The 18,053-nt window shown below is 41.7% G+C and overlaps 2 protein-coding genes across 2 annotated transcripts; one reads left to right on the forward strand and one right to left on the reverse strand.

Annotated features, from left to right (window-relative positions):
• Positions 1-923: 923 nt before the first annotated feature.
• On the reverse strand, positions 924-1,424 carry LOC139194301 (uncharacterized). The gene has a single exon (XM_070818621.1). It carries the CDS (start codon positions 1,422-1,424, stop codon positions 924-926), a length of 501 nt encoding a protein of 166 aa, XP_070674722.1.
• A 13,426-nt stretch (positions 1,425-14,850) lies between these two features.
• Positions 14,851-17,187, forward strand: LOC103423413 (uncharacterized). Its single transcript, XM_008361488.4, has 7 exons — positions 14,851-15,283; positions 15,407-15,465; positions 15,729-15,788; positions 15,890-15,959; positions 16,045-16,114; positions 16,535-16,561; positions 16,841-17,187. Exons 1-7 carry the CDS (start codon positions 15,026-15,028, stop codon positions 16,888-16,890), a joined length of 594 nt encoding a protein of 197 aa, XP_008359710.1. The 5' UTR covers positions 14,851-15,025; the 3' UTR covers positions 16,891-17,187.
• Positions 17,188-18,053: the final 866 nt, after the last annotated feature.

Below are 18,053 nucleotides of genomic sequence, written 5' to 3' on the forward strand. Positions count from 1 at the left end.
GCATGAGTTGTCGTCTTTCAGGGGTAGTAGCGCTTCAAGAATCTGCCATTGATAGGGCCGATCTTCAAGCCGTCTTCCGCCATGATTAAGTAGGCGCCATTGGTGTAGACTTCTTGTATTACGTATGGTCCATCCCATTTTGACGTGAACTTGCTCTTTGTCTTGTGAGTTGTGATGATAGGCCTACGCAATGAAAGGACGAGATCTCCCATTTGAAAAGAACGAGGGAAAACTTTCTTGTTGAAGGCCTTAGAGAGTCGTGCTTGATAACACTCCAAGTGTTGCTGGGCTTCGAGTCTTTTCTCATCCAGGGCTTCCAGCTCTTGAAGGCGCAACTTTGCATTCTCTTCGTCAGTCAAGCCTTCTTGTAGAGCCATCCTTAGCGAGGGGATTTGACTTTCGAGCGGTAGAACAACTTCCACGCCATATACGAGAGAATAAGGTGTAGCTTGGGTAGGCGTTCTATATGTCGTCCTGTATGCCCAAAGTGCTTCGCCTATTCTTTCATGCCAGTCTTTCTTTGTTCTGCCGATTACCTTCTTCAAGAGGTTGCACAATGTCTTGTTAAATGCTTCTGCAAGACCGTTGGCCGGAGCATGATACATGGAGGATTTGTGCTGCTTGAACTTGTATTTCTCGCAGAGCTCGTCCACGAGTCGGTTGGAGAACTGTTTTTCGTTGTCAGTGACAATGTAGCGAGGCACGCCATATCGGTGGATGATATGTTCCTTGATGAAACGGACGACAGTTTCCTTCTTGACTTCCTTCAGGGGTATGGCTTCAGCCCATTTGGAGAAGTAATCTGTTGCAGCCAGGATGTAAGCTTCTCCTGCAGATGACTTTGGCGCAATTGGTCCTACTACGTCTAATCCCCATGCATCGAATGGCCATGAAGTAGCTGTAGGGTGTAATGGTTCAGGCGGTTAATGTATGAAGTTGGCGTGAAATTGGCAGGCTTGGCACCTTTTGGCGTGTTCTAGGCAGTCCTTTACCATGCTTGGCCAGTAGTAAACCATTCTTTTGAGCTGGAAATGAAGCTTCGGTCCGAACTGATGCGCTCCACATATTCCTGAGTGTGCTTCTTCCATGGCTTGATTGGCTTCTTCCTCGCCTAAGCATCTCAGAAGTACTCCTTCAAAAGATCGCTGGTAGAGTGTCCCTTTGTAATAGAGGAAGCGATGCGCTCGTCGACGTACTTTAGAACGGTGTTTTGGATCATCTGGGAGTATTCCATGCTCCAAGTAGTTGATCAGCGGCTGTCTCCATTCTTCAACGTTGACCGGAAGTATGGAAATAACATTTGTATCACTTAGTACCATTTCAGTGACAGGCGGGATTACCCATCTTTGGCAGATTGGCACATTTGTGGCTTCGTCTTCTCCTAACGTTATGCTCGAGGCTAGGTTGGCGAGAGCGTCTGCCATTTGATTATCTTTTCTTGGCACGTGTTCTAGTGTTAGGGCCTCAAATCTTTGTAGCAATTACGTTGCCAGCCGGAAGTATGGGACGAGATCATCTTTCCTAACCTCATATTCAGTCAAGAGTTGATTGATCATGAGCTTGGAGTCGCCATATATCTCAAGGGCTATGATTTCCATGTTGATTGCCATTTGGAGCCCGATGATCAGTGCTTGGTACTCAGCGACGTTGTTGGAGCATAATTCACTTAGTTGGAATGAATAAGGTAGTATTTGCCTTTGTGGTGACATGAATACTACTCATGCCCCCGCTCCGTCTGCTCGTGCAGATCCGTCGAAGAACATCGTCCATGTCGGAAATATGTCGATGTAGAACACCTCTTCGTCAGGCAAGTCGTCTGAGATTTTCCAATCGGCTGAGATTGGATGGTCGGCAAGGAAGTCTGCTAGCGCTTGTCCCTTGATGGCTTTAGCTGGGACGTAGATGATCTCGTATTGATTGAGAAGCAATGCCCATTTAGCTAGTCGTCCTGTCAAAACTGGCTTGGACATGACATATTTGACCGGGTCAGCTTTAGCAACCAAGTGGATGGTGTAAGCATGCATGTAATGTCTGAGCTTTTGGATGGCAAACATCAAGGCAAGGCACATTTTTTCTATTGGGGAGTAGTTCAACTCAGCGCCGGTGAGCGTTCGACTGAGGTAGTAGAGCACTCATTCTTTCTGGGATTCGTTTTCCTGTGCCAAGAGTGCTCCAACTGAACTTTCCTGAGCAGCGATGTACAATATGAGCGGTTTCCCTGGTACAGGTGCCCCCAGGACAGGTAGACTTGATAAATACTTCTTTATGCTTTCAAAAGCATTGTTGCATGCTTTGTCCCATACGAATGGAACATCTTTCTTCATGAGTCGACTGAACGGTTGACAACGCCCTGCAAGGTTGGAGATGAAGCGTCTGATGAAGGCTAGCCGTCCTTGTAGACTTTTCAACTCGTGCAGGTTTCTTGGCTCGGGCCTGCTTTGAATGGCCTTGGTCTTTGATTGGTCCACTTCAATGTCACGATGCTTGACAATGAAGCCGAGGAACTTTCCAGATATGACGCCAAATGCACATTTTAACGGGTTCATCTTGAGGTTGTATTTTCGCAACCTTTCGAACACTACTCGCAAATCCTTCAAGTGATCTGGTCTTTTCTTTGTCTTGACCACCACATCGTCTACATAGCATTCTACATTCTTGTGTAGCATGTCATTGAAGATCTTCTGCATTGCGTGTTGATATGTAGCTCCAGCATTCTTCAGGCCAAAGGGCATCACCTTGTAGCAGTAGATACCTTTTGGAGTGCGGAAGGCTGTTAGTTCCTTATCTTCAAGAGCCATACGAATTTGATTGTATCCAGAAGAGCCGTCCATGAATGATAGTGCCTCATGGCCAGTGGTCGCGTCCACCATGATTTCAATGATTGGCAATGGGAAGTCATCCTTTGGGCAAGCATCATTGAGGTCTCGGAAGTCTACACAAACACGTATTTATCCAGATTTCTTAAGAACTATGACGATGTTAGAGATCCACTTAAGGTATTGCACCTCTCGAATGAAGCCTGCTTCGATCAACTTGTCAATCTCAGCCTCGATTTGTGGGATGAGCTCGAATCGATAGCGTCTTTGAGTTTGCTTTATTTGTCGCGTTCCAAGCTTGACTGCAAGATGATGCACAGCAATGATAGGGTCGAGGCCGGGCATTTCCTTGTAGGTCCAAGCAAAGACGTCCTTGTACTCTAATAGCAGCTGGTAATACTTCTCTATCTCGTCTGCACTTAGTAATGCACTTACGAAGATAGGCTTTGGTTCCTCACTTGTGCCTAAGTTGAGTTCTTTGAGATCGTCAACTGTGGCTTGCCCCCCATCTTCGAGTTGTGACGGTGCTGCAATGACATCTTCCTCGAGGATTTCATCTTCTTCACCTTCTTGGATTGTGATGTGGAAGACGTCTTGGGCCTCTTCTTCGGTGTTGACTTCTCGAGCTTGTTGGCATGAAGATTGTCCAGTGTGGATAATGGTGCGCCTTTTCACTTTCAGTGATCCAACTATGTTAACCTCTAAAATTGCTTGGCGCTTCATTCTTGAAGGAATGGAACTTCGAACGTCATCCTTTTCTGCCAGACGATCGATCTTTTCTACTTCTGGTGTTGTCTTTCTCCTTTTGGAAGGCTCTTTGGCTTCTCCAAGTCTTTCCATAACTGACTGTCGTGGATGAAAGCTAGTCGTATCGCTTTGCTTCTTAGGTTTCGATAACCTTTTGAAAACAGAGCTTCGAGATACTGACGTGTTAAGCCTTTTGAAGACGGAAGTTCTGTTTTGACCGCCAATGAGTTTAGGTGCCGAAACTCTGGTCCTTGAACGATTCATTCTATCGAATACTGACATCTGAGGGGCAGTTCGAGGCTCATCTTTATCTTGTATAATGCTCACGCTGATGTGTTAAGTGTTAGTATTTTTTGCCTTGCTGGAGATCTTCACCGGTGCATTTGGTGTGAAGCCAAGTCCAGCTTTGTTGTTGTTGACCCCGTAACCATGCTCCTCCAACTTCTTCTGAGTTTTAGTAAGATCACGTTCGTTGTCTTTGATGGTGTTCAAATCCTTCTTTCCCAAATTTGCAGAGGAGGTGAAGTTGTACCCAGCTTTCGACATGAGTTTGTAGGCGTTTGGATCAAAACCTTCTTTGGTCCTCTTGGTTGGGAGAAAGCTTGGTTCTATCCCCTTTGGCAGGCCTTTTATGAAGCCTTGTGATGGCCTTGCAACCTTAATGTCGCTTAGCAGTGTCAGAGGCAAAACTGCATTTGTTTTGAGCAACTTTACATTATCCATGTGTCGCTGTGTATCGGCTTTGCTTGCTGCAGTTTCAAACGGGGATTGACCATTCTTTCTTCTCGACGTTGGGATGTATCGAAAAACGGGTATGTTTGGTCCATTTAAAGGCGTCCTATTCCCTCTGGTTGTTGCAGGTTTAGCAAGCTCATCGTCGTTTTTGCTTGAAGATGGCATAACTTCTTCTTCTTGCTTCTTGGGCACGGCTTGCCACTCCTGTTTTTTAGGTGTTGCTTTGCCTCTTTTGGAAGAGTTTCGGGCACCATGTCTTCATCCATGTAGAACTTGGCGTCTGCAAAATGTGATTCGGCTTCGGTGAATGGCTTGGTGTCGCCATAGATCACCTTTACTCCTTCTCGGTAAAATTTTAAGCATTGGTGAAGGGTGGACGGTACTACTCCATTCGCATGGATCCAAGGCCTTCCTAAGAGCAAACTGTAGGAAGTTCTTGCATCAATCACATGGAATATTGTGCTTGACTTGAATTCACCAATGGTCATCTCTACTCGGATCATGCCAATCGTTCTTTGTCCTCCTTGGTTAAAACCTTGGATTAGTAGACGGCTTAGGGATAGTTCATCCACCTTGATGCCGATTGTGGTCATTGTTGACTTTGGCATGATATTTATGGCTGATTCGCCATCCACAAGCATGCGGCTGACTTTGTACTCCCTTACGTAACCAGAGATGAAGAGAGGTCGGTTGTGAGGCTTGGATCCTAGCAGCAAGTCTTCGTTGGTGAAGTGGATTGCGTCCTCGGCGGCACAGCATGTGGCACATTCATGTGGTTGAAGCTTCAAGCTTTCGTTCTTGCTTTCTTGCACTTCATGGTCGTCGAAACTTGCAAAGACCGCTGCCAGTGCTTTTCACATCTTTTTTGGCAACCGGAGCGCTCCCTCAATGCTAAAGTGTGTTGGCAGACCTTCTTCAGTTGTAAGAGTCTTTTCCCCCCTCAGTGGTGACAGCTTTGCCTTTTGAGGGTTCTTCCATTTCTACTTCGACCATGTGACATGCAGTGATAATGCACTGTTGGAAGAAGTCCTCCGGGAAGTATTCGTGCAAGGAGACAGGAATACGTGGCTCTTGCTCCATAGGTTCCCCAACATATGTTGACTTAGCAACTCTTATACTTCTTTTAGGCTTTCTATTGTTGCGGCGACGATGTTTTCTCGCTTGCTCCCCATTTGGCTTTATAGCTTGTGGTCTTGGCTTCCTCGTTTTCTTATAGGTCACCAATGTCCACCCTTCTTCATCATCGATAGGTGCATCCTGGTCGTTTGCCCCCAATGATGGTTGTGCAGAAGGTGCCGTGTAGCTTGTGCATTGATAGGAATGGTCGGGTATTTCTTGAAGAGGCATGAGATCAAAGGACCAGAACACGATCGTAGTGGTATGCGTTGCGGCTGTGTCTTCTAGGTCGAGCTCAATCCGCCCTTGCTGTGCCAACTTCATGATGAGTTCTTTTAGGATGAAACATTTGCCCACATGATGACCCACAATACGATGGTACTTGCAGTACTTAGGATCGTTGGTACGATTCATCTCTTCAGGGCGTTTGCATTCAGGCAACTCAATCACCTTCTTCTCCAGCAAGTCGTCCAGCATTGCATCCATGTCGGAGTCCAGAAAAGGGTATACCTTCTGCTCCAGTTCCCTCAAAGTGTTTTTGTACCTATCTTGGGTGTGGGAAGGCTCACTTCTTTTTATCTCCTTTGCTTTGTTATTGAATGAGATTTTGACGGGTGCGGACGAGGTCTTGATAGGGATGGTTTTGGTGGTAAAAGCTTCATTGGCGGGCTTTTTCCCATGATTGTCTGCTCTTGAAGTAAACACCTTATCCCTTTTGAAATCGGTGATTGGCTCCTTCTTTCCATGGTGGGCGATGCTCAATTCCATGTCGTGGGCACGGGTGGCTAATTCTTCAAAAGTTCGTGGCTTGATACCTTGAAGGATGTATTGTAAACCCCATTGCATGCCCTGGATGCACATCTCGATTGAAGAAATCTCGGAGAGCCTGTCCTTACAGTCGAGGCTTAGATTACACCATCGGTTGATGTAGTCCATGACTAGTTCTTCCCTCTATTGTTTCGTGCTCGTCAGCTCCATCATGCTCACAGTGCGGCGGGTACTGTAGAAACGGTTTAGGAATTCCCTTTCCAACTGTTCCCAGCTGTTGATGGACTCAGGCTCCAGGTCTGTGTACCACTCAAAGGCGTTTCCTTTTAACGAGCGCATAAACTGCTTGGCGAGGTAATCTCCCTCCGTCCCTGCATTGTTGCAGGTTTCGACGAAATGTGCGACATGTTACTTTGGGTTTCCTTTTCCGTCAAATTGCATAAACTTCGACGGTTGATAGCCCTTCGGCATCCTTAAGGCGTCGATCTTCCTGGAGTAAGGCTTCGAGTACAACGTGGAGGCATGAGAGCTTCCTTCATACTGTGCCTTGATGGTGTTGGTGATCATCTCTTGCAGCTGCTGGATAGAAAGAGATCCCAAGAGTGCCGCTGCTTGGTCTGGCTCCGGCTTCACATCGATTTTCTTCACCAGGGGCTCGTCTTCTTCGTCGTCTTCCTTCTTCAGATGATCAATCTTCGGGTTGGGTTTCTCGCCATCCTGCACCTCTAGTCGGTTGACGAGTACTGCAATTTGTAAGTCTTTTTCTTCCACAGTTCGGGTTAACCTTGCAATTGCTTCATTCATCTGAGCCAGCTGCTCTTCGATTGAAGTTGCTCTGGTAGCCATAACTTGCATGGATGTGCTGTCGCTTGAGTCAGCATCGGAAAACAAAGACTCGGAGTACTTCTTCGAGCTTTCCTCCCTTGGTGCCCTTAGCGAGGCCAGGGTGATCACAGGTTCGTACCTCGGGTACTCTTGTTCCTTTGGCAGGGTTGATGTAGAGGTGGAAGATGAGGCAACAAGAGCTCTTGTCTTGCTTCGAGTTATGATGCCTGAAATGGCGCCGCCTGCGGCAAGGATGCTCTTGTTCTTTGTGTTGGTTGTGGGAACAACTTGAGCCTTCCTTGATGCCATTGATTTTGGAAGTGTGCTCGAATTTCTTGAACGGAGAAAGAGATGAGAGGTAGAGGTGGTCCCACTGGGCGTGCCAAATTTGTAAACACGAAATTTTCCTGAAACGAAAGAGACAAGAACAACGTGCACAAAATAATATTTGTATTTGATGATTTTGGGTTACAATCTCTCTCTATTTTGATCCTCTGATTCGATCTCCGTAAGGTGTTGATTTGTGGATGTTTCGTTGATCCAAGGGCCGTCGAGGCTTGATTTTGGATGAACTGTTGGAAGTTTCTTCAAATGTCGTGGGATTGATCTTTGAAGGTGGATTTGAGCGAATCTTTAAGGAGCCGTTGGGGCTTAATCTTGAGGATGAGTGTTTCTTCAAGGGCTTTTGGGCTTGATCTTGAAGAACAGTGATGAACGGATCTTCAAGGGCTTTTGGGCTTAATCTTGAAGAACAGTGGCTTGTTGATCCAAGGGCCGTCGGGGCTTGATCTTGAATTGGTGGATGATTGTTGGTGTAAAGGGCCGTTGGGGCTTGATCTCGGAAGAACGATGAACGAAGAACGAAGAACACTTTCTTCGAGGGCCGTCGGGGCTTGATCTTGAATTGGTGGATGATTGTTGATCCAAAGGGCCGTTGGGGCTTGATCTTGGAAGAACGATGAACGAAGAACGAAGAACGAAGAGAGCTTTCTTGATTCTTCGGGAACCTGGATGCTTGAGAGCTTCAGAGTTTCAAAGCTTCAGAACTTCAAGAATTTTGCCTAATGATTTTGGTTCCTTTAAATAAATGAATTAGCCTTCTATTTATAGAAATTTCCAAGGCCTAATTTTGAATATAATATTCCAGATGAAATAAGTCTTTTCTGCCAGGTGTTGACACGTGTCTGTTTAATGACTTTTCCAACTTATTTTGATTTTTTTGTTTAGACACACGCTACGTGTAAAATTTATGTAATACATGAGCGTTGAAACTTTGATTTATCGGTCAACATTTATTTACCGAAATTTTGATGTCTACAAAAACAATTTGACCTTTAATGATTTTGGGCCTTTACGTAAATACGTAAATTTTTGGGTCAAACTGCAAATACACAAAAGTATCAAAACTTTATGTAATTGCATAAAAGCCCCAAAAGAACCCTATTTTAATAGGGTGGCCGGTTATAGAGAGTGAAGGGAGTGATGTGTGTGTTGATTTATAGGTTTGACATAAAGTCATGCAAGTGGTGCAAGTGGTGCAAGAGGTGTGTGACATAAATTCATGCAAGTGGTGCATGACATAAATTCATGCAAGTGGTGTGTGTGTAAGAGAAGTACTTCTTACACACCCATCACCATTTCTATCACCTTTCAAAATTTCAATCACATTTAAACATTTGAAAAAGCACAAAACAAAAACTTTATGAAATAAATCAAAACTTTGAATCAAAACACCAAACTTTTTGTTCTTGGCTAAAACATCAAGAACAATGAAGAACATTCATGAAAAACCCATAAAAGCTCCATGAACATTTTTCACCCAAAGACATCCCAAAAACACTCAAAACTTAAGGGAAATAACATATAACCATACTAGGGTACATAGGGGTTCCAAAAGTCACTTGAAAACATTTTTAACAAGACAAACATGAACCCAAAAATCCACCCTTTGGATTTGGCCGAATTTCCCCAAAAACATGGCACCAAATTTTAGCTCCAAAATTCATGCTCATATGAACTACATCTACAACATTTGAGATGGCAAATTTTCTAACAAAATTTACATTCAAAGAAGCAAGAATAAAGCTTGTAACAATTACAACATTCAAATCAAAGACTATGAACTACAAAACCCAAAAGGATTCACCAACTACTAGACCTAGGCTCTGATACCACTTGAATGAAATATTGTGAAAAACCTGTTCATTTGAGCAACATCTATAGCATGCAATTAACAATTAAAGGCGGAATCATGCTTGCATGCACTCAAAACAAAACATTACCCATGAAATTCAAAGCCTAGTAGTTAGGTGAACCAAGACTCAACTCAAAAGAAAGTGAGTTGAGAAATTTATACCTTTGTAGATTCCTCTTTGCAAAAGCAAAGGATAATCACCCAAGAGATAGGGCCTTCATTCCTTGCTTCTAGATCCATGGATGTGGATGGAAGAATAGGTTTCTCCAAGTTCTCAAAATTGAGAACCTCTAAGTCTCCACACCAAGGTAAGATTTTAAGAAGAAATGAGTGACCTAGAGGAAGTAAGATTGCTAGCTATTTTCCTCTAGGGTGGCCGGCCTCTTTAGAGAGAAAAGAGAGCTTGTGTTCTCATCATTTCCCCAAAAGAAAACCCTAAATGAGTTTTGGCTATAAAGTCATATTTATACCTTCCTTCATTGGAGTGGCAAACTTGTAATTAAAGCAAGTTCACTATCCTCCTCTAAATGGCCGGCCTTAAGGGTTTATTGGGCTTTCAAGCCCTTTGTTTATTCAAGTTGTCATACAACTTGAGTTAATGGGCTTGACATTCAAATCCCATTGGGCCTTGCGGCCCAAAACTAACCCTAGGTCTATAACGAACTTATTCGTTTGATTAATTAACATATTAATTAATTCTAGCCATAAATAAATAATTAAACCATTTAATTATCCTTACTCATTTCCGTTGTTTCTTCAATCTCTACCTTACACGGTGTACGATCCATTAGGTTCCTTTTAGCGAGGCAATGGGCGATTGTTACTCTTAACGATCGATTGTGAATTGAAACTTACTTTCAATTCTCCCTTTAGTGATTACTCGCCTTTAGGGCTACCACAAACCATGAGTGACACCTAGCAGTATGTCATGGCTACCCAAGCTAATCAAAAGAGGTGGAGAACCTATTCAGTTTAGGATTACAATGCAATACGGTATTTCTCTAATACAATACTCTTGATCACATTGTTTGGTTTGATAGTTTATTCATGTCTACTATCCAATGTGATTCCTTTACTTATATGATTACTTTGAATGTGATTTGGAACGACTTCCTAAATCTCATTCATACTCTGGCCAGAGATTCTTAATCATATCAAAGAGTATTCTCCCTCAAACGGTTTGAAGGTTAAAGATCCCTTGTTGCGCATTCACTTGCCTCCATGGCTAAGTGGCTTAACCCCAACTATGCCGTGGACACCTGCGAATGGAGTGACTTTGACATAATCAAAGATCAAGGACCTAACCACAAGACAACTATGATGCCTCAGGTCAAAGTACTACTTTACATTATCCCAACCATGAGTTCTCATGTGACATGAGTATGAGAACTCCTCGTTAATCATGTTCAGTGGACTCATTTGCTATTGAGTACCTACATGCTTGTCTTGGTGTCAATTACACCAATGACTCGAGACCAGTCACTCTCACTAAGAGAAGACATAGCACATACTGATCTTAACGGACTGTCAATGCCCAATTGGCAATCCTATGATCAGGAACGTTTAGGATATGTATCCGAAAGAGAATGGTCTCATGAATCTAACTTCTTTAAATTACATTCTCCTAATTACATATTCCTTGGACTCATCGTTTAAGCATATAACATTTATATGAGACGACTTAAAACAATAATCTATGCCCTTGATATTAAACTAGATTAGTTTAACATGTGAAATGTCCGTAAAGTATCATCATATGATTGGTTTTAGGGCACATTTCCAACATACCATTCATACAACAAGAATCGTTCCAATGCTCTTGATCAGGTTAGATAGACCTGAAGTTGTTGCTAAAGATGTGATTTAGGTATAAAGTTAGTGTGCGTATTATCGCATTCATCCAGACAACTAAGTTTCACACATTCGTACCTAATCACGTGTTTAATTGAATTTGGTCACATGTATATAAGAAACATGATTCAATTAACTCATATTCGAGGACAATATCGATAAGATTATCCATAACTAAAACAAACACCAAACTTGAATCCAAGAACATAGAAAAATGTTCCTAAAGTAAACCAAAGTTACGAAGGGGATTCGGCCAATAAGGCCACTCATGTCAAAATTTTGCTATTCCAACGATGTTTGGTGGAGCAAAATTAGTCTCACATATTGACTGCTAGAATGGTACTCCTCAACGACATTGGTAGGGGCATAAACAGGTGCATAACCAATGATTTATTCCATCTAGACAGAAGTAAATTCTGTAGGGTTGAGGTTCGGGAATAATATTCGTTATTGTGAAGTTTTAGGTCTTAGGTGCCAAAGATCATGCTTCGGGCATGATGCCACACCTTGGCTGACCCTGATTTTACCATACGTTGTAAAAAATAAACTCAAAATTGGATTGTGAGAGAGATAGACCCATACTTGGGTTCGGTAGGGTCTAGTCAAAGCTGGAGGGGTCTGTTCGATAGACCTCTGCCGAAGCAAAGCAACACCGTTCAGTGCACCTTTGTCAAAGCAGGGCATGCATTTTGATGCATCCCTGCCGAAGCAGGGCACCACCATTCGGTAGACTCCACCTAAAACTGAGTCTACAACGTTCTGTCATATATGTGGTAGTAATCAGATCCGAGAATTTGGTAAACTTTCGTTCTCTACACTGCCACTTAAAGAGAAAGTTAGAAACATGGAAGGACGAGAAAATTATTCTCTAGGCAAAATTTCATCGGATTTGTAAACTTTAGAATCGTAGTCATTCATAGACGTAATCATGCTGTGCTTCAAGCAATATCTTTCATGATTAAACAGTCCGTAGAAGTGAGCCAAAGAGTCATGGAATCCTTGTTCGGGAGGTATTTTTGTTTGTAATGCTTTAGGCATAAGTTTTCGAATGAAGACCATGGCGGAGGCTTAGTTAGCTCTTCCATGTCATTGTTAGCTTCAATTGTTTCTTAGCTTCTTGATAGTCAAGTGAAGATTCACGTCTTGTACCCACATATAGTGGTTTGTGTCAAGAAACGTCCAAATCAGTGGAATCGAACTTGTTACGGTTCGACAATCCATTGAATGGAGGGAATACAATTGTGATTGGTGCTATGGAAATAAGATCTCCATAAACATAAAAGTAAGAACATTCGGGGTTCTAAGACATGGTTTACATGAAAAACGTCGGGTTTTCATAAGTGTATTGTTTTATAAAAATTTCGGGTTTCAAAGACACCAAATTCAAAACTACATGTTCAATTTAGTTTATGAACGTTGAGTTCATAAAAGAGAGGTTCCCGCAAGAACACATAATGCAATATGTTGATTTAAGTGTAGTGGATTTGAGTTGCTTTGGGAACTCAAGTGTGAGAGTTTCGAGACTATGAAAGGATGTCATCGGTTCAAAGTAGAAAAATACATTATTGAATCGTTAATGTCCAAAAGTGATATTCAGGTCAATAATTTTGGATTAATTATCAGATTAATGGACTGCTAGTCACTTTTAATTAATTTAATAGATCGGGACCAAACAGGATTGATCGTGGAAGCAAAAATAATGATAGACAAGTCATATTAGCTTCGGTTGGTGATAGGTCAAGTGATAATTAAATTAGAATTAATCAGCGTAAACCAAAGTACCCAAAAAAAAAAAATTTGGGTATGATTTATAACCCCGACATGCCAAAAAAATAATACGGCCCAGCCTCATTGGGCTGGCTACAATGCAGGGGACAAGCCTTGCAGCACGGTTGTAGGTCATTAGGCCTTGGGGAAGGCTGTGGGTCTCTAGTCAATGTGGTTTGGGTAAGCCCAACATTGGAAAGTTGGCTTGCGGGTTGGCGCTTGCGAGGCCCAGCCGAAGTTGGGATTGGGTTTAAAGTCGGGGCAGTTTAAACCCAGTAGTGAAAAACTACTGGCGAGTTAGGCTAAGGCATGGGCAAAGCCCATCAAGCGATGTGCTTGCTGAAAGCAGGCTTGAGCACGAGACAAAAGGGCCTAGTAGAACTGGGTGGCTGGTATTGGGCCAGGTATGCGTATGACACATCCAAGAAAGCTGCAGGCCTTCTCGGATTGGGCTGGGGCTGCAGGCCCGTGAGAACCCTACTAGGGCGAGGGCCTAGTGTGCCTTACGTGAGCAATGAAGCCTAAAAAGTTGTTGTCGTGTGGTCCAAGGCATTAAACGACGCTGTTCCCATATGTGCTCCATGCGGCTGGGCTGCAGGCCAGCTGCGATAGTTGGTGGTTATGCTAGCGGGGGTGAGCCACAGCCTTGCCGCATAATTCCCATTTTGTTTCTTCTTCTTTTTTCCCGATGTTTCTAGGGTTTAAAGAACCCTAAATTGCTTCTAATTTATGTATATGCTTTGACTCACAAATTCCACATAGCAAAATAATAATTGCGTAATGCATGAAAAGTATATATATTGAAAAATATATGAACATATACAACATATATATCGGAAGGTAAATATAAATGTAGGGGGTTCATGCATCATGGGGAATGTTTTCATGCTTCATGGTCGTTTCAATTATCTTTCTTTATTTTAAAAGAACATGATTGGCAGAAAACAACCGAGCCTTTGAATTTGTAGAAGATCATTCTTTGAAAGTCGGAATTGCATCTCCAATGCGTTGTATCACGTGCAACAAAGAAAAATTAAATTGAATCAATAGCATGTAGATCAATTTAATAAAATAATAAAATAATCATAAAAATAAAGGAAAATTAATGAAAAAGACTTCAAAACTTTACTTTTTAACCAAAAACTATTTAATAACTTTATTTAATGATAAAGACAAAAAGAAAAAACATAAAATATAAACATGTGTGCCCAGCGCTCGTTAAGTTTCATAAACAGTGTAGTACCGTTAAGTTTCATAAACAGTGTAGTACCGTTAAGTTTCATAAACAGTGTAGTACAATTAAATCTCATAAACAGTGTAATACCGTTAACTTTCATAAACAGTGTAGTACCGTTAAGTTCATAAACAGTGTGGTACCGTTAAGTTTTATAAACAATGTAGTAATTTTCATAAACAATGTAATAAGTTTCATAAATAGTGTAGTATTGTTAAGTTTCATAAACAGTGTAGTACCATTAAATTTCTTAAACAGTGTACAAACTCTCTTTAGCGTAGCGCCAAGAACGTGCTAATAACATGTTGTAGACATAACTGAACAATTATAGAGGCCAGAGAGAGGAGGTGTGGCATAGAGAGAGAAGAGATGTGTAATTGTGAGATATGTATTATCTCACCCAATTGTGTCTTTATTTATAGTAGTATGTAAGGTAAATTCCTTACCCCAATATGATTACAATTCTAATAGGATAATATGTAGTCTAAAAGATATGGTAGAATCTCATAAGGATATCCCAGATATGATAGGATTTACACGATCATATTCCTAATCTAATAGAACTGCAAGAAAACGTACATATTAAGATTAGTATTAGTGATATTTAGCTTGATAACATGTTCAAATAAGTTTCTTTAAAAAAAAAAAAAATTAAAATGGGTATTGTTATCTATACATCTATTTTTACTTTTCACACACTCCTTAATTTCCAACAGACGTATCACTTTTCATACACTCGTCTTAATTTTCGGCAGTCGGATCAATGAATTGAAAAAGATCACACTGCCCTTTTTGTCATTCAAAGGAGCCCACTGGCCCAGCTCTGTTTGACTTGCCCCGAGTGAACCCACCTGAATCTCGCACTAGTTGTTCCGCTTCTCCTCCTCCTTCACTGCAAAACCCCAAGCACGTTCACAGCCGTCCGATCTAGGGTTACTAACTTCCGATATTCGGTACTCAGATGCAAGATCAATGATGATGGGGTTGGAGTTGGGGTTGGGGTGGGTGGGTGCCATTTTGGTAGGAGCGGGCTGGCTTGCTTTGGGGTATTTCTTTGGCGCTCGTTACCCTCCTTCTCGCATTATTTTCTCAGCCAGACTCGCTAAGCAGGCTGCACTTGCCAATGATCTTAGCAATGGAAAGAAGAAGAAGAAGAAGAAGAACGAGGACAAGCCCAAAGATCCTCTCCAGATTGAAAACCTCGCCGACATTCTCCAAGATTTCAAAATGGTATTGCTTCAAGCTTCATCTCTCTCTCCCTCTCTCTCTCTCTCTTTTCCTTTAATACTTGATGATTTCGAAGCACCTGTGATTCCGTATTCCTTTATTCACTTTCTTGATTGTTTTCTTTAGGTTTTGGTGGTCAGGAATGATCTAAAGATGGGTAAAGGGAAAATTGCCGCTCAATGCAGGTAGCTGCAGATACTCTTTTTTTTTTCCTTTTTGTTTGGTGCACTAAAATTAAGCCACTCCTTTATCTGCACCCTTTTATATATTTTCAAATTGAGCAATTGTAGGTGTTATGTTTGTTAAATGGTTAACTTCTTTAAAAGCACTTTCATTCATTTTAAAAGCACTTTGAAACGAGCCTTTATTGACTAGTTAATTTTTCTCTATTGATCGAATTATTTTTTTTTGTTCAAACTTGTTATCGGAATGTTTGTTCATTGTTTAGCCATGCGACTTTAGGCCTCTATAAAAAGGTCCTCCATCGAGCACCAAAAGCTTTAAACAGGTAAAGCAACACGCTACTCTGTGATTTTTTTCTCTGTCAGACAATGTGGGATTTTGCATACCTTTCTATGTTTCCTGTAATGGTGTTTTTCCAATCTGCAGGTGGGAGATGTGTGCACAGCCTAAAGTTGTAGTGAAAATAGAAAGTGAAGAAGATATGCTAGTTTTGCAAGTCAGTATCATATACAAATTTCTCTGTATATTTTCTGTGAGTTGAACTTTATGGTTGATGTAAAAATTGTCGTGGATTTTGACAGGAAAGGGCTAAATCGCTGAATTTACCGACACACATTACAATTGATGCTGGCAGGACTCAGATTGCACCAAGTGAGTTGCTTGGTTACATTTCTATAGCTGACTTTAATCTTGATTTTAATATTCTTTTAGCCTTTGGTGATGTTCATGTCACTAGTGTCAATCAAATAAAAAACTAGTTTTACTCACAAAAATTTGAATATATTACTGAGAAGCGGAGGCTTTCGTCATCACAACTTGAGAAAGATTGAATTAAGTCGATCAGCATAATGCTCTCGAAGAATGAGAGTTTCCAAGTTGTGTACCACCATCCTCATTGACATTTTTTAATTGTATTTTGGTGTTACTTGTTTTTTGAGTACTGCCGCAAACAGATCCGTTGTAACTTGTCGTATTTGTTCCCCATATGCGCCATGAAATTTATATTCTTGACTTGTTTCTTATTGAGTTGACCTTCCAAAGTTACTTATTTGGTCCTATGTTTTCTTCCAGATTCAAGGACAGTGATGGCTATTCTTGGTATGTTTCTCTTCTCCATTATCTTGTCTGTTGATGAACCTTTCTTAAGCATAGTCCTCATGTGTGGGGTGTTGTCGACTTAGATTGGTTGTTTGGGAGGCCAAGCCCCTCTATATTATGTTGGTAGGACATTGGGTAGGAGAGGTTTTGAGCTTGTGAATGTAGCATATGGAATTCTTATGTCTGACAAAATGTACAATATCAAAATGCAACTTTGATTTTCCCTCATCACTTTACCTGCACTTACTTATCCCAAATTTTCAACCCATTCGTATACAGGACCTGTTGAAGTGGTTGATGATGTAACAGGTGGACTGAAGCTCTTGTAGTTTGTTTGATTTCAATGGTGCATATAGTATTGCGATGAGAGTTTCAAGGATAAGTCAATGCCATGGGCAGCAACATCAACCATACCGGAAGAGAATTGGTTCAATTTCATGTTCAATGCCCATTCTCTGAAGGCCCCGACTTAGAAATCTACGTGTGCTTCTATCCCAAGGATTGATTATGATGATGATGATGATGAAAAGTCGTTGAAATTGCATTATTTATTATGATTATGAAACTTGTACTATACTAATGTAAGGATACTTTTTTTTTAATTCATCCATTACTTGGCAGAGAAATTGAACTCAGAACGTAAACCATGTTACTGGTTTTGGCATTTGCAGCATTGTCTCTGTAGACATCGAAATTTCGGTAAATAAATGTTGACCGATAAATCAAAGTGTCAACGCTCATGTATTACATAAATTTTACACGTAGCGTGTGACTCAACGAAAATTGAAATGAGTTGGAAAAGTCATCAAATAGGACACGTGTCAACACCTGGCAGAAATGACTTATTTCATCTGGAATATTATATTCAAAGTTAGGCCTTGGAAAATTCTATAAATACAAGCCCATTTCATTCATTTAGGGGAACCAATTCATATTACACCTTGAAGCTCTGAAGCTCTGAAACTCCGAAGCTCTCAAGCATCCAGGTTCCCGAAGAATCAAGAAAGCCTTCTTCGTTCTTCGTTCATCGTTCTTCCAAGATCAAGCCCCGACGGCCCTTTGGATCAACAATCATCCACCAATTCAAGATCAAGCCCCGACGGCCCTTGAAGAAAGTGTTATTCGTTCTTCGTTCATCGTTCTTCCAAGATCAAGCCCCGACGGCCCTTGGATCAACCATCCACCAATTCAAGATCAAGCCCTGACGACCCTTGAAGAAAGCACCATCGTTCATCATCAGTTCATCCAAGATCAAGCCCCAACGGCCCTTTGGATCAACAAACGTCGACAAATCCACACATCCAACCGTTCTTCAAGATCAAGCCCAAAAGCCCTTGGAGATCCGTTCGTCACTGTTCTTCAAGATCAAGCCTAAAAGCCCTTGGAGATCCGTTCGTCACTGTTCTTCAAAGATCAAGCCCAAAAGCCCATTTGAAGATCCGCTCAAATCCACCTTCAAGATCAAGTCCACGGCCCTTGAAGAACGTTCATC

The sequence above is a fragment of the Malus domestica genome, chromosome 01 (genome assembly GCF_042453785.1).
Source record: "Malus domestica chromosome 01, GDT2T_hap1".
NCBI lineage: Eukaryota > Viridiplantae > Streptophyta > Magnoliopsida > Rosales > Rosaceae > Malus > Malus domestica.

Bases quoted from the DNA above. Each gene is read 5' to 3' on its own strand.
- LOC139194301 (XM_070818621.1), bottom strand. From the start codon at position 1,424: ATGGCAGACGCTCTCGCCAACCTAGCCTCGAGCATAACGTTAGGAGAA.
- LOC103423413 (XM_008361488.4), top strand. From the start codon at position 15,026: ATGATGATGGGGTTGGAGTTGGGGTTGGGGTGGGTGGGTGCCATTTTG. The intron at 15,466-15,728 runs GTAGCTGCAGAT...TTCATTGTTTAG, and splicing joins AAAATTGCCGCTCAATGCAG to CCATGCGACTTTAGGCCTCT. The intron at 15,960-16,044 runs GTCAGTATCATA...GGATTTTGACAG, and splicing joins AAGATATGCTAGTTTTGCAA to GAAAGGGCTAAATCGCTGAA.